The 27,369-nt window shown below is 37.5% G+C and overlaps 2 protein-coding genes and 1 long non-coding RNA gene across 4 annotated transcripts; 1 reads left to right on the top strand and 2 right to left on the bottom strand.

The window, feature by feature from the left end:
* Positions 1–641: 641 nt before the first annotated feature.
* On the top strand, positions 642–9,982 carry fy (fuzzy planar cell polarity protein-like protein). Its single transcript, XM_028186523.2, is given in 9 exon segments — positions 642–813; positions 955–1,076; positions 1,204–1,307; positions 1,310–1,476; positions 1,946–2,143; positions 3,923–4,122; positions 7,391–7,563; positions 7,779–7,902; positions 9,149–9,982. Coding segments are annotated over 9 exon segments (1,287 nt in total). The 5' UTR covers positions 642–672; the 3' UTR covers positions 9,207–9,982.
* Positions 5,959–6,325, bottom strand: LOC149501764 (uncharacterized). The gene is made up of 2 exons (XR_016323987.1): positions 6,230–6,325; positions 5,959–6,034 (listed from the first exon to the last, which is right to left on the bottom strand). It is a non-coding gene; the product is annotated as an uncharacterized LOC149501764 (long non-coding RNA).
* LOC114252041 (polycomb protein Sfmbt) lies at positions 9,972–22,587 on the bottom strand. 2 transcript variants are annotated; one of them, XM_028186521.2, is made up of 10 exons: positions 22,316–22,587; positions 21,985–22,202; positions 21,576–21,806; positions 20,932–21,104; positions 19,508–19,646; positions 18,525–19,000; positions 14,051–14,252; positions 13,141–13,318; positions 11,846–12,089; positions 9,972–11,022 (listed from the first exon to the last, which is right to left on the bottom strand). In XM_028186521.2, the coding sequence occupies exons 1-10, from the start codon at positions 22,416–22,418 to the stop codon at positions 10,920–10,922; spliced, it is 2,067 nt and encodes a 688-aa protein (XP_028042322.2). In that variant the 5' UTR covers positions 22,419–22,587; the 3' UTR covers positions 9,972–10,919. The 2 variants fall into 2 exon arrangements, with proteins under 2 accessions (XP_028042322.2, XP_089587992.1); XM_089731866.1 differs by having other exon boundaries at positions 9,972–11,017; positions 11,897–12,089.
* Between the last annotated feature and the right edge of the window lie 4,782 nt (positions 22,588–27,369).

Here is a 27,369-nt window from a genome sequence, read left to right as displayed (position 1 = left end):
TTTAGTATATGTCTCATTGAGTTCTCAGACAAAATCGAATGATGTTTCTGGAAATATCTTACCTTTTTTTATTGCTTAGATGGGTGGACGAGCTCACAGCCCACCTGGTGTTAAGGGGTTACTGGAGCCATATACATCTACAACTTATGCGCCACCCACCTTAAGATATAAGTTGTAAAGTCTCAAGTATGGTTACATCGTAGCATCCGTTTCGGTTTCGGAAACGGATTATTGCATCACAGTGGGAATAGGCAGGGTGGTGGTACTACCCGTGCGGACTCATAAGAGGTCCTAACACCAGTAATTACGCAAATTATAATTTTGCGGGTTTGATTTTTATTACACGATGGTATTCTTTCACCGTGGAGGTCAATCGTGAACACTTGATAAGTACCTACGTATTTCATTAGAAAATTTGGTAACCGCCTGGGGACTCGAACACCGGTGCATCGCTAGATACGAATGCACTGGAAGTCTTATCCTTTATGCCACGACGACTTAACATTTTACTTACTTTTCACTTTAACTTATTACTTTATATTTTTTTTACTTATTCCGAATACTTCGTCTTTTGGAATGAGCTGTATATTGCATTTTCCCTTTATTTGTTAAAGAGAAGAAAAAAGTTACAAAACAAAAACAAACTTTTAGGTTAAAACAAACTTTTAGGTTATGTATTCAAACTATAATTTAAGCAAAATAATTTTATTTAAGAAAGCAATTATAAAGTTAAAAATGTCGGTTGTAGTAATTGCCATAGCCACTGATAGTGGTGTACCAATATTTTCTAGGAAACGAGGCAACAGTGACACTGTAAGTTATACAAAAAAGGCAAAATAAAAGTTTAGTTTAATAGCTACTCAAATAATATTCTCGCATGTATATTATAATATTTACATTACAATTTAAAGGTATACTTATAAATGTTTAAAATCTTATACAATAATGTTTAAGGTACAATTTTCAACAATAGCATCATTACATGGTATTAACATGTTTACTAAATGCCACAATTTAACAATGTTGAATACGCTTGTTGATAATGGCAAAATATTATGGAAGGAGTACTGTAAGAGGTAAAATATATTTAAAATAAATAAAAAACTTGAAGGCAACTGGAAATCATATGATTGCTTTTCTATAGGTAAATCAAACCTGACTGAAAATTCAAGAATAGTAACATTTATACCAATTATCTTTCAGCGTCACACTTATCGGCATAGCAACTGGTGGCTTAGAATGCGATTTAGAACTTCTCTTGGCATCTATACATGATGTCATGATATTTTGCATTGGAAAGAAGGAACTAGAAACATTAAAAATGTTGATCAAACCAAAAGAGATTTAAGACAGTGCTATCCTTTAATAGATTATTTGTTGGAATCCCTAGATCCGAATGCAATTTCAAGTCCATTACCAACTTTAGTACTTGATCTTGTACAGAGCTTTTTGTGTCCACAAACTCAACAATTGCAGGTAATGAATTTTCTAGAATTATAAATTAGAGACTATAAATTAAAACAAATTTAAGTTTGTCCCCTATTTATATATAATTTCCTATACATAGTAAGACAAATAAAAAAAAGACATAGTATAAATTTCCAAAAAAAATCATGGCATACAATTGCATACTTACTATTTGATAACTCCAAAAGTCCTATACACTGCAATTTACAGTATTATACACACACAAATATTATAAAGATGATTTAGAATAAAGCCTAGTCCTTAACGAGTAAAGTTTAGTGATTATAATATAATACCAATAAAAAACTAACAAAATACGCTTTTATAGAAAATCCAACTAAAAAATAGAAAATTAATTTTAATAAATTTGAATTAAAAATAGTGTAAGAAAAAATGATTTTATTGTAAAAAAGCATGGAATCCCCTTCTGGGATACCATGTATGTCATTAAACCATATGAAAAACAATTATATTACAGCAAGCACTAGACAACTATGCAGAAAGTGTAACTGGGAGATGGGCATGCCTTAGTATACATGGACATCTAGTAGCCACAAGCTCAGATTTTGATGAGCTGAATCCAAGAGAAGCACGACTTATGCTGTTACTGGCTGCTTCACAAGATGGTGCACCCCTGCGCGAAACACCTGTATATTTACCTCACATGAGCCCAAATGTTAGTAAAAATTAAAATAAGTATATCTTTACAATTAATTAAATCTTTGAAATTTTAGTTCATATATTCAGTGCTGGAATTCGATTCCTCTTTAGGTATTATTTTGATACTGGTCAATAATGGTTGAGGGCGTTATCGAAAGTGAGATAATTAAATAACACAACTGGTTAATCGGAGTGTTTATTCACGACTGAACTTAAAAAGTACAAAACAAGGGAGCTTGCAGGCGCAGCAACATGTTATGACTATGGACAATTTGCTTACATAACAAACTGTGTCCCTACAGTCTACACCAATGTCAGGACGATTACTTACTGATCTTCTAGCTTTCAAAATAAGGGTTGAACTTTTTCTGAATGAAATGGCATCTAATAATTAGAACAGCAAACTAATGTTTGCATGCAAATTTCTGTGCCATATAACATATAAACACAGTAAGACAGAGCTTCACACGGAGTATACGTTTCATCAAAGTACAGCCTAATATGAAGCAGCGTTATACATAGTTATCTCATCATGTAAATAAGGGGCTAAGGGAAGATGGGTAAAAATTTTTTGAGGTAATTTATTAATTTATTTAATTTATTATTAAATAGAAACATAAACGAATATAAATGTACATATATAAAATTCTAAATAACTACGTTATAATTCAAATTTTCTGCCTTAAAATTGTTTGTCAAGTTACAAATTAAATGCAACACCAATTTGAGATTAACATTCACCATGTCTAATCTTCCAATCACTTGCATTACATAATATTCGAAACAGCGTTCAGCGGGGCCTTATTGCATATTTTTTCATGTCCGATAGATGTGTAATACCTATATTAGTTATAAATACAGAAATATGTATTCATTATGCTTGATATTATAATATGTGTAATGTTGTATAACTTGTATATTATGTGTATGTATACTGTGTATGTTTTGTATGTGTTTAGTAAATGCTAATTTCTCGATAAAGCAATACACCAACCATAGGACTCTCATATCACCTCTGAATGGCAGAGAATGCTCGGGTATTACGTCCGTCATTGTACTAGTTGAATAAAAACAATACATTAATGTTCGTAAACTAGCATATTTTCCAAATAACAAATGTACATCTTTCGCTAATTTATCCCAACTCGCAGCGTTTTTATTTATTTATTGCCCTTGTAGGCAGACGAGCGCACGGCCCACCTGATGGTGAGTGGATACCGTCGCCCATGGACTACAGCAATGCCAGAGGCAGAGCCAAGCCGCTGCCTACCGGCGTAACTTGTCTCCCTCATAGGTTTCAATAATTTTTTTCTCTACCCAATCGTTGATAGCCTAAGGGGCTATTCCAAGTTCACGCGGACCGGTAGGTGAGCTCACGGGCTCAACCTAAGATAATTGCTAACACTAGCAAGAGCAGTGCTACGCTGAATCTACTGCCGGATCGGAATCGCAACCTACTGAGAAAATCTGGCGAGAAACTCAGTGGGTTGTGTCTATGGGGCTTAGTCGCACGTCAAACTCTTGATCGGAGTTGATGAGTTCGACGAGGACGGTGACCAGTGCTTGAGCTTAAAACACGAAAATCCGGGGGATCCGACAAGACAAGAGCGAAGGCGATTTTGCTTTGCCCCGTCGCCTGGGTCGGATATATAGTAAGCACCATAGTTGAATTACTTGTTAAGGGGCTTATCCTTCCGGGCTTAGTTGTAGTGTCCCCTTAGGCTACCGGCGAATATATAGGAGAAAAAAGGACTTATCCTTTCGCCCATAACAACCTCAAAATCTCAATCTTCAGGTCGCATTCAGAGCGGTGACGTGCAAGCTCTTATCAGACGTTTATATACTAGTTGTGTGTGGAGCTACTCCGCCTCTATCGCAAATCGATGAAATAGTTTTGCTTTGTTGGGAAGGATACGCTCAAGTAATAAAAGAAGCCAAACTAATACATCCCAGGAATTTTCCAATGAGTATAACATTTGAACCATGTGTTTTAGCGTAAGTATTTTGCCTCTGTTTTTTTTTTAATTGCCATTGATAGAGTAAATGTTAATAAAAAATATTAGCCGTACATTTCATTAGCCATTAAATTATATTTTAAATTATTGGCTTGATAATTCATGTATATGTTTAGTTTATTGTAATTATTTTTATAATTGTTATAATTAATGTGAAAGTGTGTTTGCTTGTGCGTTTATTAATCCTTCTTTCATTTCGAATCGAAGCATCGGATTGAGATGATTTTTAAAAGTGATATCTATGAACATCGGAGGAGTAATGCCGGCTATACACGCTCGTCTCGTTGTCTCGTGTGCCTCTGGTCTCGTCGCGTAGAGGCTCGACACCAGACCGCATCATGTACACATTCGTTGTATCAATTGAACTTCGGATGTCTATTGCGATACACTTAGAAGAAACTGACGCAGTTGGCGGACAACTAAACGAGCGAGTGTGTGCAGGCGCGCTCTCGTTTTCATCACGAGACTCCCCAAGACCCTTTGAGTCGACCGCAAGAACCGACACGCTTCCGAGAGCGAACGAGAGCCACGAGTCGAGAAGAGGGCCATGTACACACTCGTCCTTGGCCTGCCTCGTGGTGTCTCGACAAGCGTGTACAGTAGACATGTGTAAGTAATGCGAGTGATATTACTCGGGTAATATTACTCTACGATGTAATGCAACATCACACATTACGCGAAGGAAACAAACATCACACCATCACCCAACATGTTTCTTTCTTTGTCGTGTAATGTTGCTTAATACACGAACGGAACCGAGCGAGCGAGACAGACCGATCGACGCAAAATAAATGAGCAAGCGACACGGAATTATTCCTAGTGATTTGGAACCGTATGTCCTGGCCGCTAGGTACATTTTTATACCTATGGTACGTCTGAATTTTAATATAGGTATTTGTGCTTCGATCAATAATAGTACTAGATTAAAGATCAGGAACAAAAATAAGACGCTCCAGTGGCCACGTTTGCAGACACGAAAACATCTTCATTTCTTAGAAAAAAGTTTAATAATGTTAACGACTTCAGTTTATTCTAAACCTTAATACTTAAACATAAAGTTTAATTACCATTGCAAAATATATGTATTTAGGTCCTTTCGTCAGAAAAACAATATTATGGAATAAATTTAAAATGTCACTTGAACATAAAAAGACATCAGTACAAAAATATTTATTCTAAAATGATACTTAAAGCCTAATTTATAAGGTTAAAAATATTTGTTTAAAATTTCGTGCTTATTGTATTGTGGAACTAGATGTAGTTCTTGGTATTACATTTCAATGCTCAGAACACAGTAAGTATTGAAAGACATAGAGTTGCAGAATATACATATTTTTGTTTTAGGTTTGTTTTGTATGGTCGCAACTATTTTTGACCGATTCAAAAAAGTAGTAGATAATATTTTACATTGCCGCTATTACAACAAATAGGTGATAAAAATAAAATTGAATAATGTAAAAAAATATGAAAGGAAACACGATACATGTTTTCCACGTATTCTTTATACAGAAGTAATTAAAACAATAATGTAGGTTTAATTACCTTTAAACAGATTCAGTTTGTTATAAAGCTGTCTTTTAGAAGTCATTTTTATATGAGCGGTTTCTTTTTACAAATATAATGTAATCTTATATCAATGAATTTTTCTATAATCAGTTTAATTTAGGCTTATTTTATGGCTGTGTTCGTTTCCCCAGAAAACAAATCCTTTTCAGCATATACGCTTAAAATATTTACACATACATATAAGTTTTTTTAATACTTTTTTGCATTGATTTGCCACCACCATTGAACAATTCTAGAATTTTTATAAGGGTTCTATATTTCTTCTCCTCTTTCTTTCGCGACAATATATATCCATTGTGCACAGCGACAAGGGGCTACTAGGAAATCTACAAACAAAAATAACATTATAAAATAACAAAACTACTCTATGCATTCCTGTTCAAGAATTGGTGATGTTTGTTACAATAGTTGGTGCCTTGTTGCAAACATTGGCCAAACAATTACAATATTCGTAATTGTGTTTTATTTACAATATAATTGTGTTTATTATTTTATGAAAACACTTAATAATATAAATTTACCAAAAAAAGATATTCCTTTCAAAACCTTGGTGTTACGGTGGTTTTTTACTCAGTTTTTGAACGCGCATTGCAGCGTTTTGACGTCTTAGTGTTGGCTATGATTGGACCATACTAATTTGAAATAAGACCACAATTTATTTGTGGTCTTATTTTTCGGGCCGTTTTTGAAGCGCTAATCGCGAATCTAGTAGTATTATTGATCGAAGTATTGTGTTTATATTTTTCATGCGGCCAGCCGGTAGTTTCCCGCAAGTACTTACTTAATTTTTTATTCGCAACTTTTGTAAAATCGCTAGTCGCTCGTAATTGTTTAGTAATATTTCATATTAATTTTTGTGTTTGATTTGAATTACTTAAGCACTTGTTTGAAGATAGTTTTATTATTTGTTTTAATGCGTGTTTAATAAGTGAAAGAAATAACGGCGTCTAAATGAAAGTACAGTCCTCCTTGGATGCACTTTGAGGATATCGCGCCGAAACAATGCATCTACTGCTCTCGTATATTAACATTATTGTCGAGCTCAATTTGCAGTCTAAGTCGCCATATGAAATCCGTTCATCCCACAATAAATTATATTAAGTAAAAATAAAATTATATATTATTAAGTAAGTCAATCTCTGTCAAGTAATACACTACTGTAATGACACACCCGAATCATTACCTAAGTGATGTGTTGATACACATCACTTAGGTAATGATTCGGGTGTATAGATACAATGTATTCGTCGTCACAGTATCTATTGAACGCACCGAGTAATGTTAAGAGTGATGTGTAATGTTTTCGAGTAATATCACCTGTCTGTAAAAGTGATGTCATATCACATTACATTGGGAAGTGATGTTTTGCGCAAGTCTAGTGTACAGCCGGCGTAACATAGAGTCTATATCTATGTCATAGACTATATTTTTTTTCTTTTTTATTAACTTATTTAATAAGAAATATTCTTGAAACCGATCATGTCCGAGAGTTTCCGCGACCACACCGACCTTCTGTATTCGTTTTTGTTCCCCGACGTATAATTTTCCAGAAATAAAACCTAGTTTTGAAATAATGCGATTTTCATAATCTTCATTATCATTAGTTCTTTAATACACTAACAATGAAAAACTCCTTAAATACATTTAAACTGAAAAACTATTTCACATATTTATATTTGTAGTATTCTAGTCATAAACATACCGAAGCGCAGGTGTGTATTTTCGAGACATTTGCACCCGACACAAAAAGGACGCGGCATGTCCGGGTCACACAGATTGGACATACTAAGAACATTTTACATAACTACAGCCAGAGATTTAGCTCCAGAATTGCGTATAGATGACCAAGAGAGAGGTATTTTTTTAATCTTCCAATTCATTATTATTTAAGGTATCACAGAGAGAGAGCAATCATTGAATTTTACTGAATACAATTAGCAGTTGCTATATATTTCAAATACTGTAATTCACTGTCACAAGCATATTTGTCCAAATTATCGGAATTATGAACATTTCAGTTTTGTAATTTGGCCACTGTATCCTAAATTAGGGTTATTGTTTTATTTTCAGATTATTTGGCTGGTTTAACTGAAACATATTGGTGTTCAGAATATCATAAATGTCACGCTCAGAGAATGAGAAATCTGTTGTGTTGTGTTCTTTACACGTCTACCGTCCACAATTACACAATGAGGTATTTTTATATTAATAATACAATTTCCAGTTTAACACATAATAAAACATTTAAACAAACTTCCTTTGTGTGTTCAGTATCGAGCTAATTTTAAATTTTTATGTAACTGTTTGTTTAATTTTCTTTTTTTTAGTACTTCCATGAGTGGACGAGCTCACAGCCCACCTGGTGTTTAGTGGTACTGGAGCCCATAGACATCTACAACGTAAATGCGCCACCCATCTTGAGATATAAGTTCTAAGGTCTCAAGAATAGTTACAACGGCTGCCCCACCCTTCAAACCGAAACGCACTACTGCTTCACGGCAGAAATAGGTAGGGTGGTGGTACCTACCCGCGCGGACTCACAAGGGGTCCTACCACCAGTAAAATTCAAAAGGTTTTATAGAAAAGATGAGTTAAATTTTCTCTTACAAGTCGTCGTGGCCTAAAGGATAAGATGTCCGGTGTACTGGTGTCGAGTGATGCGACTGTACCAGTGTTCAAATACCGCAAAGAGGTACAATTTTTTTCTAAGAAAGTATTTTAACACATGTTCACTAACGACCAAGATGAAAGCATAACACTGTGTAATAAAAATCAAAATGGTAAATTAGAAATATACATAATTGATCATAAATGATCCATGCTTAAGTTACACTATACAATTGAGACTACGACCTCATGTATCAAAGTAGATGCCAGAATTCTCAGTATTATTAATATGTATAGGCCCCAGTAAGCGTTCAACACCAAGCCACGACCTGGTTAGACGATATACGCCATAAAATTCATCCACCCATTCTCACGGATCGTTTGGAACCTCTGGGTCTGCGGAAGTACTTCAGTTCCCTCTATATTTTGTACCGTATGTTCCATATGGAGTGCTCTGAGGAATTGTTTGAGACGATACCCTCATCTCGTTTTTACCATCGCACCGCCCGCCATCGGAATAGAGTTAATCCATACTACCTGGAACTACTTCGCTCATCCACAGTACGTTTCCGAGATCTTGATTGTCACGTACAGGCTTGGGAATGAGCTCCCCTCCGCGGTGTTTCCCGAGCGCTATGACATTTCCTTCTTCAAACGAGGCTTGTGGAGAGTATTAAACGGTAGGCAGCGGCTTGGCTCTGCCCCTGGCATTGCTGACGTCCATGAGCGACGGTAACCACTCACCATCAGGTGGGCTGTATGCTCGTCTACCTATACGGCAATAAAAAAGAAATTGTTTCACTGAATTTAATTAACACATCGCATTTTTATAGATCGATCACAAATCAAATATTACAAGATTTAAGCTCAAACAAAGAAATATATTGGTGATACCAATGGAGCATTGCATAGAAGTGGTGATGTTAAATCTGCTAATGACCTGGATGGTTCGGATGGAAGGCGGTTGACACGAAACAAGAAAACAAGAGGTTACAAAAATGAAGTTTAGAGTTAAAAAAATATATTAGAAAAATATAATATAGGCTTTGCATATTGGGTAGCCAAAATAATCAACTGAAGGACAAACATTGGACTCCCAAAGTGTTTATTACTAAAGTTTTTTTCAATTATAAACTCAAACTTTTCCTACCCAATTACCAATTGCCTCGAAGGGCTATTCTGGTCACCTATCCACCATCCTATCACCAGGCTGGTAGACTAGCTGACGGAGCTCAGCCTGAGAGACTATGCTAAATCTGCCTTAGCAAGGCTAGTGCTTCGCTAAATCTACCACCAGATGAAAATCGCGACCCACTGAGAAGACTATGAGAAACTGTGTTTATGGGACTCAAGCTGTCATTATATTTCTTTGTATGTAAGCTTATTTCTGAAGACCTGTAATTGGCACTATGTTGTACTGATAGTTTTTATATTTTATGATCATTTAATGCAAGTTAATAAACACTAATTATAATATTTTGCTTCCTCGATCTATCACCACACCTCGACATCCCCAGTAGTATTATTTCCTTTGAGCACTGTAGCTTCATTAAATAATACATTCTTCAATGCAGATTCATTAAGTAATTAAGAATGAAGCTGCAGTCCCAAATAATACTTAAATGTGTAATCAAGGACAATAATATGTAATAAAAATTAAGCCACAATGGATTTTATTTCGTTTAAATTTCCTACATTATCACAATTTGATTTTGATTATACCGCTACTTATTTACGTTATTAATCAACATGATTTAGTTACCGCAGATGTAACAACGATTTGTTTATTGCTTACAAAAGTACAAAAGTTTATAAGAAGCATATCGGTAATTGCTCTAGAATATCACCTAACTATTGTAATATTTTTTTGTGTTTTTGGATTGCGTTAATCAAACTTAGTCAAAACAGATGCCCAATAGGTAGACATATAATCCAGAAACATTAAATAAATGTTACCATTATTTGACATTCGTAACAAAATTGGTTGACTGATAACAATGATTATAAATTATTACATTATTTTATACATGCTTACCATATAAATATTATCGGCAAGTCGTCCACATTAAACTAATCATTTAAAACTACTAATACAAAAAATTACACGAAACACAAGAAAGAAAAAGAAACAAAGCTAGATTGAAACAAAAAAAATATAGGCGGGAGTACATCTTGAATAATTGTCCTTTTTAATTGATTTACATAATATAAAATTATTATAGTCAACGATTGTAATGAATGATATTTATCCAAAACACCTTTTATTTTAAAACGAAATGGGATGAATTCTATATTATAAATATAAAAAAAAAATTTACTTAAAATTTACTAACATTCTGCACTGGGGTTGTTTAATTTTACATTTCAGTTGTTGTATTAAATCGAATATCTTAAGTGAAGGTCCAACTTTCATTTCTAATAGTTCTATGATTTCATCTTTAGACAGCTGCAGTAGCATCGGACCTGTTATATTGCAAAAATTAACGCAGTACGTCTGACAGTCGTTTACCGTCAGAAATTTCGCAACATCAGTCGCGGTCCAGTTTTCAGGATCAACTGAATTTAATATATCTAAGGGCACTGTAGTGTTGACTAGTCTTGGTATCACTTTATCTGGATCCTCTTCTTCTTCTTTGCTCGACCCTTCTGAAGATTTGGAAGGGGATTCTTCAGGTATCGAAGGTTTCTCATCCTGCATAGGAATGTCCTAAAAAACATTCATCATTTAATTTTTATTTCATGAATGTAGATAATGTGTTATAAAATGAGACTTAGAAGCCATGTCTCAAGGTGGGTTGCGGAATTTACGTTGTTGATGTCTATGGGCTCCAGTACCCACTTAACATTAGGTGGGCAGTAACAGTAATAATAATAAAACTATTTTACATGACTTACATAGAAACAGAATCGAGCTATATTTAATTTACAAAATAATGGAATAACTGCGATGCATCCTATTATCGTTTACTAAAGAACTAGCAAATATGTACCAATAAGAATCCTTTTAATAGAAACAGCATCATTATTTAGCAGATCCGCACAAATGTTATTATTTTTTCATAGAATATTTTATTAGTGTCTCAACATAGGACATCATGAATCAAATATTGTTTAGTAGTTCAATTATAAAATTTACCGATGATCTTGAAAATTTTAAAGTTTCGTCACATCAACTTATTCTCAATTAACGCCTTATGCATTTTACAGCAAGCGCGTAGCAGCAACACAACGCGATGTAGCAGTAAATTTTTTAAGGCGATTTCAATTTTAACATTGCAATTGTAAACGCTTCTAATGTGATATTTAGATATATAATGGAAAAAATTCAACAACAATTATACAACTAAAGTAATAAAATAGTCTCGTGATTGATACCGTAAGAAAAAGACCAGATGAATTCATTACAAATGTTTTTTTTTTTAAATATGCTCCATCTGTTTTTTATTTCAAGAAACACGAATTGTTTTTCAATGTTTCAAATAAAATAATAAATTTTCGTATATATTTCGTATATATTTTAAAATACTTACCTCCATAAAATCATGCCTGGGCAAAATTGGAGATACATTAGGTTTCTCGGGTGTTTTTTCTTTTTGCTCTTGTATTCCATATTAACTTCACTAATCAATTGATCGTCTTTTGGTACAACCGCTTCAGCGTCCATTGATACTTCAGAAACGCTGGTCTGCGGCGATAGACTCTTTGTTTCGCCGATGTCTGAGTTTTGGGAGCTCTCCTCTGTAGAATTCAGTGTATGGGCGGCTACTTTAGTAACTGAAAGGTTATAAGTATTGTAAGTACATTATGTACATAAATGTGATATAAGGCCACTTCTATCTAAAGTAACTCTTCTCTGCTGCTATAGTTACGCTCTTACGAAAGTCTCAGACGCACTAAATTAACTATTACATTTAACACTGCGAAGCAATCGATATTTCATCAGTATCCTGTATTTTTTTATTATATATGTAATATACTACAACATATTTCAGTTTTGTATATTTTATAATTGTATGTTATATTTTGAAGTCGTCGTGGCCTAAGGGATAAGACGTCCGATGCATTCGTATCGAGCGATGCAACGGTGTTCGAATCCCGCAGGCGGGTACCAATTTTTCTAACACGTACTTCACAAATGTTCACGATTGTCTTCCACGGTGAAGGAATAAATCGTGTAATAAAAATCAAACCCGCAAAATTATAATTTGCGTAATTACTGGTGGTAGGACCTCTTGTGAGTCCGCACGGGTAGGTACCACCACCCTGCCTATTTCTGCCGTGAAGCAGTAATGCGTTTCGGTTTGAAGGGCGGGGCAGCCGTTGTACTGTTACAAGGGAGACCTTGGAACTCATGTCTCAGGGTGGGTGGCGACATTTGCGTTGTAGATGTTTATGGGCTCCGGTAGCCTCTCAACACCAGGTGGGCCGTGAACTCGTCCACCCATCTAAGCAATAAAAAAAACGTTATGCGCTAAACCTTGTTCGATTTGACTAATGTTTTATTTTAATATTGTAGGTTTACAAACAGCGAATAAATAATCGCGGTAGACATCAAGGACATCGGATAATCTAGATTTAAGGGATGCCTAAATTTATATATCTCGGCTGCATTTTCATAATTTTATTTAAATTTCCAAGAGGATGAAATCGAAACCATCGTCCGGAGCATTCATTCATCATTCATTCATTCATTCAAAGCTCTGCAAAGAACTGATGTCCAGGTTACTTAGAAGAAAATTTAAATTCCGCATCTACGAAACCTTAATAATAACTATGGTAGTAGTAGTACATTAGTACGAGTGACGACTCCCTTCCTATAACACACCTTGTCTCCGTTTCTTCTTGGGCTGCCGAGGCTGGTTCTTCCTGGGCACCCGTGGCGGCGGCTGCAGGGGTCCCTCGAGCCGGTGTCCGATGGCGCGACACCATCCCACCGGGTACACGTCGGTGCTGTGCGCCCATAACCACTGGTCGTACTCCGAACCCCAACCGTCGAAGTGGACCTGAACGAACACAATAGCTGTAGTGGAGTATCTTTCCCCAAACCAAAACAGGAATAAGCTATTGGCCGTGAATATCGTGGGGACTGCTGATTAATAGTCTTTGCAGCGGGCACTTGGAAGGAAAAAATTGTAATAATATATAGTGTATGTCTGATAGTTATGTGTTAGATTTTTAAATTACTAACATAGATTATAATACACTGGTAGTTAGGACCTCTTGTGAGTCCGCGAGAGTAGGTACCACCACCCCGCCTATTTCTGCCGTGAAGCAGTAATGCGTTTCGGTTTGAAGGGTGGGCAGCCGTTGTCACTATACTTGAGACATTAGAACTTATATCTCAAGGCGCACTTACGTCGTAGATGTCTATGGGCTCCAGTAACCACTTAACACCAGATGGGCTGTGAGCTCTTCCACCCATCCAAGCAATAAAAAAAAATTATAAGTAGATAATTCTTACTAACAAAATGTAATGTTTTTTTTTTTTTGTAAACAGAAATAAAGTATAAATAATAAAATACTTCGTTTTACTGAACTCAGGACATGTTTGGCGTGTGAGCCTTTTGAATTTCCCGATAAAGTGAATACCGGAATCTATAGACAACAAGGCGCATTATTACAAAAATAGTCAGGGTGATGATGCCTTTCTGTTTGGACTCACCACATCACTTATCACCAGTATACAATTTTTGGGAACGGAACCCTCATACCCAGTACAGTGTGAGCTTTGTTACCTTCAGTAAGTCCGCGACAACTCTAGCGATCGTCGCGACACAAACGAGCCTCGGGTCCATAAGATCGGCACATTCTAGTCGCATTCCAGCGACGAAGCCGTGCGAAACGACGTGACCTCTAGCACTGAACAGGGATCGGTCCGCTGCGATGCTTCCGGTCATAGCCAAGTAGTCTTCCCATTGAAATTCCTCAGGCAAAAATCTAAAAATTACACAAACAATTCGAATTTGGTTATACAATTTTTTTTACTTTTTTTTTTAAAGTTTAAATACAAGAACTTTAAACTAGAGCATTGGAAAATATTCTAAGCAACTGAGTATTTTAATCTATTGACTGAATTGAGCAGAACACCATATAAAATGTTTGGGCGTGGCAGAAATACTGTATCTGGCTGAGCCCATGCTCACCCACCAGTCCTGGTAAAACTGGAAAGACCTTTGGGCCACCAGTAATCCTTCGATCTTTTTTTTTTTTTTTTTATTGCCTTTGTAGGCAGACGGGCATACGGCCCACCTGATGGTGAGTGGTTACCGTCGCCCATGGACTTCAGCAATGCCAGGGGCAGAGCCAAGCCGCTGCCTACCGGTTAATACTCTCCACAAGCCTCCTTTGAATAAGGACATGTCATAGCGCTCGGGAAACACCGTGGAGGGGAGCTCATTCCATAGCCGGATGGTACGTGGCAAAAAAGATCTCTGGAAACGCACTGTGGATGACCGCAGTGGCTCCAGGTAGTATGGATGAACTCTACTCCGGTGGCGGGCGGTGCGATGGTAAAAACGAGATGCTGGTATCATCTCGAACAATTCCTCAGAGCACTCCCCATGGAACATACGGTATAAAATACAGAGGGAACCGAAGTCCCTCCGCAAACCCAGAGGCTCCAAACGATCCGAGAGAATGGAATTATCGACAATCCGAACGGCCCTCCTCTGTATGGAGTCAAATGGAAGAAGCTGGTATTTGGGAGCCCCGGCCCAGAGATGGGAGCAGTACTCCATGCGAGGCCGGACTTGTGCTTTATAAAGCAAAAGTCTTTGTCCAGGCTTGAAGTACCGCTTCGCTCTGTTGAGGACTCCCAGCATTTTGGACGCCAACTTGGCTTTGCCTTCCAAATGACTCCGAAACTGGACATCGCTCGAAATGTCGACCCCAAGTATCCCGATACTCTCGGAAGGTTGCAGGGATACTCCTTGGAATTGCGGCGCCATGACAAAGGGGTCCTTCTTCGCAGTGAACGCGCAAACTTGTGTCTTTATCGGGTTGAATTGAACCAAGTTCAATTCACCCCATTCGGAGACTTGCCCCAGAGAGTTCTCCACTTCAGACACAAGTTTTGATCGTCTCTCTTGCACCACGCTCCGAGAGAGACTCTGATGGCCGATATATCGCACATCCCCCGTGCTATCATCTGCATAGCAATGCATGCCATCAATAGACAGCATGTCATTGATATACAGGATGAAAAGCGTGGGGGAGAGCACCGAACCTTGTGGAACGCCAGCGTTAATGGTCATGGTATCAGAACAATCACCGTCCACAACGACCGTGATGTTCCGCCCATCCAAAAAGCTAGCGATCCACTTGCAGAGACCCTCGGGATTCCGTAAGATGGTAACTTCGACAGAAGTGCCCTATGCCAGACCCTGTCGAAGGCCTTCGCGATATCAAGGCTCACAGCAAGAGCCTCGCCCTTGCTCTCCAAGGCTTCAGCCCACCTGTGAGTAAGGTATACAAGAAGATCGCCAGCTGAGCGACCGTGACGGAAACCGTACTGTCGGTCACTGATCAGCTGGCGATCTTCAAGATACTTCAGGAGTTGCGTATTTATAATTCGCTCCATCACCTTGGAAAGCAAGGAAGTTATCGCGATAGGCCTGTAGCTCGATGGGTCCGACCGGTCACCCTTCTTGGGGATAGGGTGGACGTGGGCGGTCTTCCATGAAGACGAAACCCTGTTAGTGCAATAAGAGAGGCGATACAAACGCGTTAGCGCAGGTGTGAGCTCAGGGGCGCACGTTTTCAAAACCACTGCGGGGATGCCGTCTGGCCCACTCGACTTATGGACGTCCAGGAGTCGGAGCTCCCGCCTGACTGCACACTGTGTGAAGCAGATATCCGGCAGGGAGCTATCACACCGGGGGATGTTCGGTGGTGTGGCACCCCCGTCGTCCACAGTCGAGTTCGAGGCGAAGAGTTTGACCAGAAGGTCAGCCTTCTCTTTCGCGCTGTGGGCCAGAATGTCATCGGACTTGCGCAGTGGTGGGAGACTAGACCTGCAAAAGTTTCCTTCTGCAGCTTTGGCGAGCGACCAAAAAGCACGGCTCCCGGAGGGATAGCTCTTCAATCGCTCGCCAACTCTAGCAACGTGCTCCGACTTCGCCTTGGCAATTATCTTCTTGTAGGACCTGGAAGCGGCGTTATATTTCCGCCTTTCCCCTGAGATGTTAGGATCCCGACGTCTCCTGGCATTATCCCATGCCACGTATGCGGACCGCTTGAGGTGTGCAGCATCCCCGCTGGCATTGTTATACCAGGGTCTGCTGCGACCCCCAACGGGCACTTCAGAGGAGGGAATAAACAATTCCATCCCTTGGAGCACCACGTCTTTAAAACGGTCCGCACAGACGTCAGGATCAGCAGAGGAAAAGCAGAACCGCCCCCATGGGTAGGATGCGTAAAATTCACGTAATCCATCCCAATCTGCTGACATATACCGCCAAACTCTTCGATACCCGGTCGTCGTTCGACGATCAGGACGAGAGAGTGGTACGGCAGCACGAATAAGGCAGTGATCAGACGATCCAAGCGGAGCGTCGACCACCACACTGTATCCGGCCGGATCTGTGGTCAGCAGAAGGTCCAACAAAGAAGGCTCGTGCCCCTCGATATCTGGGACACGGGTGGGCTGTGTCACCAGCTGGGAGAAGCCGTAGGCCAAGGCGAAATCGTAGGCAGTCCGACCCGGGAGGTCAGTGGTTCTGGACTCCAACCACTCTTGGTGGTGAGCGTTAAAGTCTCCAAGAACCACCACCTCCGCAGATGGGTACTGCTCAAGCACGCGGTTAGTCCCCTCTTGCACATGCTCAAACAGAGCTGAACCTGCATCACTGCTGTGGGACCTGTACAGGCACGCGTAGATTCGGCTACGACCCCCGTGATCTACGCGCAGCCACAAGAGGGACAGGTCCCGTTGTTCGAGGCCCCGAAGACGGCGACAACAGACATCAGCCCGGACGAATACGCACACCCCGGCTTTACGCAGGAAGTTGTGCTCCAATACGTAGCCGGGGTACTCAAGGTATGAGGTATCATCCGGAGCAGATATCTGCGTCTCCGTTAAAAAAAGCAGGGCAGGCTGCGCCGTCTCAAGGTGGTGGTGTACGGCGTCAATGTTGCTATGTAGGCCCCTGACATTGCTGAAATCCACATTAAATGTGGAATGGGGAACCGCCTGTGAAACCCTTTTCTTTTTTTTTGTCGACTTCATAGTTGTTAAATTTTCGGAGAGTAGTATTAGGAGAGGTAGGATGTTGGAGGTGAGATCGAGGCAACACCCGAATGAAGCGCGGAGCATAGTACGTGCTCGACCACGGATTGCGTGGGAGACCGACGCAGGGCATGGAAGGGCCCCCAGTCCACTCTGCGTGCGATCGCCGGGATCCACTCCGGTCTCCGACTCCGGCACGACGACCGCACGACAGGATTTTACACCGGTTGGCGGGACAGCTTCCCGGGGCGGAGTTTAGTAGAGACACCCGGGTTCAGGTCCCCTACTGACCGGCGGGCGGCAGCGGGTACCGTTTCACTGGGTCTCCCTATACCCCCGTCAAACAATCACGCCCCGTGAGTTCGCACGCACGTCTGCTCCGCAAGTTCCAGGCGTCACCAAGACTCACCCCCAACAAGGAAGGGGAAAGGGAAGGGATAGAACTGGCTCTCCAACCCACACGCCGGAACACAGCTAGGCTATTTGGCGGCGGACTCTAGTTGGAGGGTGGTCGCCAGCCAGTCGGACTAGGTCCTACCACCCGTTAAAACTTCTTCTAACAGTATACATCTGATTAGGTACTATGTTTTAGTTTTATAAAACAACTAGCGACCCGCCCTCGCTTCGCTTCGGAAACTAATTTATTATTGATTTCTCCACTATTTCATGGATGTTAATATATGATATATATAATATAATATATTATACATATAAACCTTCCTCTTCAATCACTCTATCTATTAAAAACCGCATCAAAATCCGTTGCGTAGTTTTAAAGATTCAAGCATAGGGACAGACAGATATAGGCACAGAGAAAGCGACTTTGTTTTATACTATGTAGTGATTGTCGACTTTATTAAATCACGATTTGGATTAACTTTTAAGTACATTAAAAAATATACATAAATTTCGCATTTGATGTTGGAATTCTTAAAAGCAATAGATCTATGTGAAAAGTTGATAAGCAATAAAACTATACTCACCCTGCAGGTGGAACCAATGGAATGCTGTTTGCCATAGCGAACCCCACCGGAAAAATACAGGGCGATCTCTGGTGGTAGCAAAACCAGTCAGCGCCGTTTGCATCAGCCGGATAGCAATCTATTCTTATCATCATATACCCCTCATTCAATATCTGCATGACTGTAGCAGCACATACTGCTGACAAATTCAAAGGGTCTATGGCTTCGATTTTCATACCCTCCATAAACAATGGTGGTTCATTTGAAGGATATTTGTAGAACATGTCATTCGTACTATCGTTTGAAAATAAGCGACCGGTTGCAACTCGTTCACAGTAATTTTGAGGAGCATCTAATGGATGTCCGATCCGGAACGCCCAGCCCACTGGATGTATAAGAGGTGAATCTTCGTGGCACCAAAAACCATTGTCTTCCGGAGAGCTGTCATAATATTTGACGTGCAATCTTTTGCCGACTATCTCACATACTGTAGCAACCTAAAAATATATAGTATGTGTAGATTTAAAAATTAAAAAGTGCCAATGAACTTACGACGCCTTTATTGGTAAGGGATTACCTCAAAAGCACCACAAAGTGAATGCCACCACCAGTTTTGAGGATAAAGATCAGAGTCTTAATCATTTTGTAATAATTAATACAATTAAAACTTGTTGCTTTTCTTATTGCTTAGATGGGTGGACGAGCTCACAGCCCACCTGGTGTTAAGCGGTTACTGTAGCGCTTAGAAATCTACAACGATTTACGTTGTAGATTTGCGCCACCCACCTTGAGATATAAGTTCTAAGGTCTCAGTATAGTTACATCAGCTGCCCCAATCTTCAAACCAAAACGCATTACTGCTTCATGGCAGAAATATGCAGGGTGGTGGTATCTACACGTGTGGACTCACAAGAGGTCCTACCACCAGTAATTACGCAAATTATAATTTTGCGGGTTTGATTTACTTGTCGATATTCTAAAATTATTTGTAAAGTAGAGCATACCTTAACTTGTGAGATTCGATTTTTATCAACAACTTCCATTAATGATCCAATAGAAAACCGAGAAACAAGACTGTCGTTCAGTTTACTATAAAAATTTGCCGGTAGTGTACGTGCACCCGTTAGTTGTTTGACAAGAAACCTGCAAAATACATAATTGACCTAGTATCCAATAATCATTGTTAAACAATCCCAAAGGAATGATGAATTGAAATATTTAATATTGACAGGTAATTGTAGGTCTAGTTATGTTTAGTGTTCATTTCTCAATTAAAATAATAGTTTACAGAGGAATGGCGATATGTTGTGAAGCACACCATCACCCAAACTAATGACCATAACCACTCTGCCATGAGTGCAAATAACTGAGAAGAAAATTGAAATTAATTTACTTTGATATTAATTACCCAGTGTATATTTTTACTTATTACATTCAATTAACAGCATGGACACTTAACTTCACAATTATTTGTAAATTCCTTCACTAAAAATATAATGATTTGAATAAGGATTCTGTAGCACAGAATAGACAATCTTTGAAGAAGAAAAAAATTGCTCAGCGAAATTTTTAAGATAGACTTGCTTAATATATACAAGTTTCCAAAAAATTATACTCACAATTTTCAAACAACTTCTATACTTAATACACATGACAGGGTATCTTATTAAATAGCATAGTTATGTTATCTTCAAATATAACTCCCAAAGTGGGCTGTTCAATCTATTTTTTGTTAGGTCGCGGGCCGAAACTCCTACGGGGTTCATGCACCTAGGTGGCGCGAGGAATATGTGGGTAACTAAGTGGTCGAAGATGTTAAAGGCTCACCTACTCCCCTGAGGTCACCCCTGAAGCCCAATCCCCGCTCAAGATTAAGTTCGAACAAGGTAAAGGGATTCTGAGGTCAACACTACAACCAGACGTGCAGCTCTCCCCAAGGACAGCCAGCTGAAGAAACGGCGAGGCGATAGTCGACAACTCGTCTCCCGTCTCAGTACGGTAGCCCTAGGCGATGACACTGATGTGTCGGAATATTGAGCTAATACTACCCACTGAGGCTATTTACCCTAACGTTCTGAAACTACTACTACTTCTCAATAATCCACATTAAGTAGTAGTGTACATACCTACTTTTCCTATTTAACTCTATTCCTACTACTACTACTTCCTAAATTCTGTTTTGTAACAGGATACAGTGTTGTAGGATACAGTGCAACCTTATTATAACAAACCTCAGTTCACCGAATTACTTGATATAACAAATATTTACGTGTTCTCTTCAGATTTGTGATATCGAGGTTGTACTGTATTATAACTGAGATTTCAACCTACAAATGAGCTGAAATGCAACAGGCCCCGATAATCTATTCACACCAAATACTCAACTTGATAAAAAATATACTATTTTATATGGTTTTTAAAAACATACTTCTTCCAGTCAGTATATTTATCTTCTATAGTTCGTGGTGGTATGAGTGGTTTGCCTCGTGTAGCACACCAGCCAACTGGATGAACTTCTGAACAGCACAGATTCACCCAAAAATCTTTGGAGTCATCACTCCCAAATCCTTCATATCTCAGAAGTCCCATGTAGCCTTTCACCTATGTAATTCAGATAATTGAATTCATTTAATCTCTCCATTTTGTTGTGACTCAACTCAGAGATGTATTTTTAATAATATCTTCTTAAGCAATCTAAATTATATATACTCATCTCTCATCTATAGTGATGAAAGTATAGAGCCAGTATAGTTTTTACTCTGAAGATATAGATTGTCAGAGTAAAAATTATACAGTAAACATAAAACAGCACACTTAGTTACAACTGAAACTTTTAAATTTTGAAGCTCATTTTCTGTTTAATCTTAGTAGTTTATGCTTGTTTTTTTTTATCAAAATGCAGTCCTACTCAGAACATTTTTAAATCACAATAAATAATACTTGGATTATAAGATTTCAAGCTTTTACATTGAAGCCAGTATAATTTTTCTTATAATATAATAAAAATATTTCTATTTATTTAAAAAAATAGCATTTATTTTCTTAAAATACCACTATAATTAATGCACTTACTTTTAAAACTGTAGCTACCCAAAAGTAATCACTAAGTTTTTCAGAATAATTATCACAGTCTGTATTCTTCACTTCAACCTTCATGCCCTCAAATGTGTTATCCCACATTTCATGAAGAGGTGCATGTTTGAAAAGACTCACTGGTGCAGCAAGGAAATCGCAACCAAATAACTCATCTTTCCATTCATAACTGTTCGCAACTGAAGCTGCCGATTGTTTAATGGGACCTGCCTGCATAAATCAGACAATAGTACAATTAAGTAATTAAAGATTATAATATAAATTAAAAAGTAAATATAATAATAATAAAGTCAGAGTAATAAAAACAAATGTTTCAATATTTTTTAGTCCAAATTAAAATTACGAGTTAATTCTAAAATGATAAGTTATGGTGATTTTAAATGAATACCTGTAAATCACTCAAAGTGGCATGCCATTGCTGGAGTTGGGGTAAAGGCTCCAGTGGAATCATCCCTGCCATGTGATCTGTACCCTCCATTAGTTTGAATCTCCAATTAATGTGTTTTCGTCTCGAAAAACTAGCGTTGCAACGAAGTGAACAAAATTTATTATTCCTTGGATAGAACTGCCCTCGGCGTCCAACACGACCACACAATTCGCATATTGCTAAAATCGTCACATTCACATGAACTTGAAAACCGAAAGTTGTAAATAAAATTGATTTTATGTGATCAGTGCAAAATACAAAACACCGCACGACATTATACCACGGTACTCACCGAAACTATCCTTCTCTAAAGGAATTATAGATGTATCATCAAAAATATTTTCATCTATCGTACTATAACAATTATCATCATGTTCCAAACTATTATTTGCCATACTTCATGTAAAATAAAGAAAAAAAAACGCTTTTACAATAAACACATCTTTGGACATATCTGTGTTGAGTAAAATACCTTTAATAAAATGATGTTACATTGTTGTCAGATTGCCTGTTAGTCTGTTTACAAATTTACAAACTTCCATCAAATTTTCTCATTGTTGCTCTGAAAGGGCCCTGGGTTCTAGCCTTTTAAGCTCCACTTTTCATATTGTGGTCAAATAAAACGAACGTTGATTATTATGGAATTGACTGAGGAAGAAAATGAAATGTTACTAAATGAGTAAAATATATCAGTTATATATATTTTGTGACGAATTGTTGCACTTGGTATTGTCCACTGTCCAGCATTAAAATTTGGCCAAATAGCACTTTAACATCACTTGAGTATTACATTATAATAAAGTTATTAATTGATAAAACGCTGATATAGCCTTTCAAGGCTATAAGCTTAAGTAGGAAAAATATTGATAAAATTACTTATCTCTATATATAAGAATGCATTGAATTATTTGTAGAAGTCCAGGGAAGGCTTAAAAGGTTAGATAGCTATGAAAATGATGGGAATTAAATAAAAATAACAATTTTGTTTTTCCTTCGATGTGTTCCCCGTCGGACGGATTCCCTTTGTTTGATTTAAGTTTTTTTTTTTAAAGTTTATTTTATACAAAAGTTTAGATCTTTTATTTATAGATTGAGGCACTACGAAGTCTGAAAGTTAGAAGAAAAAAATAAAAAAGCAGATTCGCAAATACCTCTAATTTTTTACTATCTATAACTACCGGCCGTTGCCGCAGCAGAGTGTCCGGCTTAGTATATCATAGGATTCCGGCTTGAGCAGCCCAACGGAGTGGAGATCTTTATTGTTATTATTGTACACTTGACATTCATTATACAGAATTGTATGGAATAGTAACTTTTAAATAGTGTCACTATGGAAGGCAATGTTATTAGGTAATGAAATAAATGACGTCAACATTTTTAAAAATAGTACGGTGGCAGTCTCTCCGTCATATATATATTGAGCTCTCAATAATATTCAATACAATTTTTTTTATATTATACAAAAAATAGATAGCCTCTGATGGCAATTTCTTTGACACAGTAGTGGCATCGTCCAACCGAGTGATGCGACTTTTATGCCGACCGAAGCACTCATAGCCTTGAAGATTAGAGCCTCCACGATCTAACCGCTCCCTCGCCGGGACACAGCTACCTCTTGTCGCAGAGGTGCATTCAGCGACAGACGCCTTCGCCTCTAGGTGAAAGCTTTATACCCTAGACTAGTCTCCTATCTACACGTACCTATACCATTTCAGGTATTTGCGTTTTTAGATTTTTACGCACGATTTATGCGCTTCATAAATCTCACAAAATTTTTCGTCGATAGCAGCAGTGGGTCTTATTATATAGAGAAGCTAAACGTGGCTGTAGTATCAACAATGAAGATCACGTTCAAAATGTTAAAATAAATTTCAGTCGTGGTTAATAGATTCATTCATTCATTTAAAACGAATTGGTTAATTGTGTCAACTATTCATTATTAGCCTTGAGTTTTTGCAACAAAAATTTCGTCAGGCCGTTCGGTAAAACGCGTCAAAATGAGATAGATAGGAACAGATTCGTTCAACACATTTCAAACAACGACCACTAAAAAAGCATTAAAAATCTAGTACTCTTTTAATACATTGTATCCGATATATACCGATATATTAGTACCGTATTCATTACGATATTCGTAATACAGCTTGTATTCGTGTATCGGTAATCCGTCGAATTCTGATATGCTAGTATTCCGTATTCACTTATTCATAATAGTAGCCAACTCACATCGGTCGGGTTGTATCTATCCACAGAACACTGTTACTTCTAGCGAAGTATCTATCACACGAAAATATACTGGCATACGCCGTACGTGTCTCGCGGATATCTGTCTATCACATTCATAACAATACTGCATGCGCTAAGAGTAAGTGAGATAAACTATATGTTTATATACTGAGCAATGAAAATAAGTACATATCACTATGAGTTTAAGGACTATTTTGTATTGCACTTTTTACATGTCAAAGATGCTAGTGGGAATTTTTTAATGCTTTACTTTTTAATGTTTCAACCTTCATTTCTTGATTCAACTAAAGATTCTACTCAAGGCAAAATAGTGCATTTTTACATTTATTGGAATAAAATCGGGGAGCTTTATTTTCATTATTGGAACGAAGTTCCTGACGGCAGGCTTGGAGGGGATAGGGATTTTGCTGCGCGACCGAACTGAAAAAAATGTGATAGTAAAACCGTAAGAAAAAATCCGTGGAAAAAAGTGCGTGGTATAAAACCGTTAAATGAGACGTGCGCAGGCGCGACAGTCGCATACACAAGCAAGTAGTGTATAATACCTTTCTCTTTCTCCTTCTTTCTTTTCGTTCTCTAATCCCTTCTCTCTCTATTTAGTAATTATTTCTATTTCTATGTAATTTTATGTTGTCAACCAAAAATAAAGAGATATATTTTGTTATTTTAATTGATAATTTGAATTACAATTTTTTTTATTTTACGTAATTTATTATTTCCTAAAATACTGAATTTCCTAAATACTTTCCCGTACTTAAATAAAAACTAATCAGCAAAATTTAAGAGAAAAACCAAGAAAACCTACATAAAATTGAGCACCATTTCTTTTTTTGCAAATTGTGTCGATTCTACATTAGCCGAAGGAACTTCGTTCCTACCTGGTGTCCCACGACACCACATCTTTAATTTTCATTATTTTAATTTTATTTCCTGTTCCCTTCGAATTAGTTAGTTTTAAAACGATGATTTGAAAAACGGAACTAGGTAGTTGACATTGTTTACCAATTTCATATATTAAAATATTTTTACACAAAACGTAATACGGCCAGAACTAAATTAAGTGTTTTTACATAATAAATTATGATGACAATATATTTTTGCGGTGGTATTTAATTATCTTCTAAGAACTTCTCAAAATATAAATAAAAGTTTGATTTTTGAATTCGAAATCAAAAGATGAAGTCAATTCATCGAAATTACTTTCTATACAAAGGGTTCGTGGATTATAATATTATAACAGTTAACTGTTGTGTACCTACTAGCCACCTCAGTACCGTGTGAGAGGATTTTTTCAAAATCATTTCTGATCGATGTACCAGTCTTTCGGCCGAAAAAGTAAAAAAGCTGATGTTTTTATGCATCAATAAGAAATAAATAATATTACTAACTTGTTGTTTAATATATTAATGTACAATGTTGACCAAATTCTGATTTAATAATAATATTAATTTTAATGTACATAATATTACTTGTAAAATATTTAGTATGAAGTCAAATTCCTAGATACAATATATTATTTATATTATTAATAGCTAATTTATGTGTATTATCTATGATTATCAACTTATTTCAAGAATACCGTATTAAGTTTAACTCGTTTACCCGTTTTATCGAAGTATATTAAGATATCAGGATATTCACGTATTAGTTAAGGTATTATAATATTACATAACGAATATCTTTGTATTAGCTAAAATTGACAAATATCGGTATTAACCCATCTTTAATGCTGAATAAAATTATTGTCAATGGAAGGTAATTTCCGATTTGTTTTGATTCTTGTCATTGCCATTTTACGGAAAATTTCTTGAACAGCGGGGAATAAATGCAAAAAGGTAGTGAATATTTTAATAATCCAACTGTCAAGCACAAAACTTTTAAGCAGGACAGTTCGTTGATTTAGTTTGACTCGAAATGTCGCCTAGATAAATACTATACATACGTTACACGGCATATGAGCTTTAGCTAAAGCTAGTGGCACATTTGCAGAAAAATGACCAACTACAAAAGTGAAAAGTTTTTAAATTAAGTAAACAGAAGTTGGGATTTTTTTAATAATTCAAAAAATTTCTGGTTTGTTACTAATTGAGTCCAAAAATTGGTAATTTTGTAAAAGCTTTAGGGTATTTCAAAAATTTATAGGCAACTCAGTTTCTTTTTTCAATAGGGATGTCAGCAAGCCCGAAACGTATTGGTGTAAATTGTATCGTTTTGATTTTGAAATCTATATATATAAAAATGAATTGCTGTTCGTTAGTCTCGCTAAAATTCGAGAACGGCTCGACCGATTTGGCTAAGTTTGGTCTTGAATTATTTGTGGAAGTCCAGAGAAGGTTTAAAAGGTAGATAAATATAAAAATGCTCGGAATTAAATAAAAATAACAATTTTGTTTTTCCTTGTCCTTGGATGTGACCCCCGTCGGACGGATTCTTTTTGTTTGTGTTAAGTTTATTTTATACAAAAGTTTAGGTCTTTTATTTATCGATTGAGGCACTACGAAGTCTGCCGGGTTAGCTAGTATGAGATAAAAATATATATTTATGGGTGCTCTAAGTAGACGAGCATAAGATCCGCTGGTATGTAGTCAACAGCAATCATGGCCATCAGTAATACTAGAATTATAGCCGTATTGCTACATAATTAATGCTGATTATCCTTAAATTTCGTTTGAAGAAGGACGTAACACGGCGCGTGGGAAGCATTTCATGGGGGAGTGCGTTATAAAGCCAGATGGTACTTAGATAAAATATCATTGAAAATGCACTGTGGAGATGAACGTAGCGGTTTCAGATAGTATGAATGAACTCTTCTTCGGTGGCGGGTGGTGCGATGGTAGAAAGAGTACTTCCTCAGAGTATTTTAAAAGATTTTTCTTAAAAGAGACTTGGTGTTCAGAAACTTAATTTCTTGGCGGATCCTGTTCAATCATCTCAAATTAGGAAATAGATACTTTTCTTTTTGAAACTTTGAATTTGAAACAATTCCTCCATTATTCGAGACTTCAACACTGCTCAAAGTTTTCGATGAATTGTACCCTAAAACCGATGCATAGACACGTCACAGCCGGAGTCTCGCAAGGCTGCGCCTTCTCCCCGTTA

Source organism: Bombyx mandarina, chromosome 12, assembly GCF_030267445.1.
Source record: "Bombyx mandarina strain Sakado chromosome 12, ASM3026744v2".
Classification (NCBI taxonomy): domain Eukaryota; kingdom Metazoa; phylum Arthropoda; class Insecta; order Lepidoptera; family Bombycidae; genus Bombyx; species Bombyx mandarina.
The sequence above is the reverse complement of the archived record's forward strand: the minus strand, read 5'-3'. Positions and strand labels throughout refer to the sequence as shown.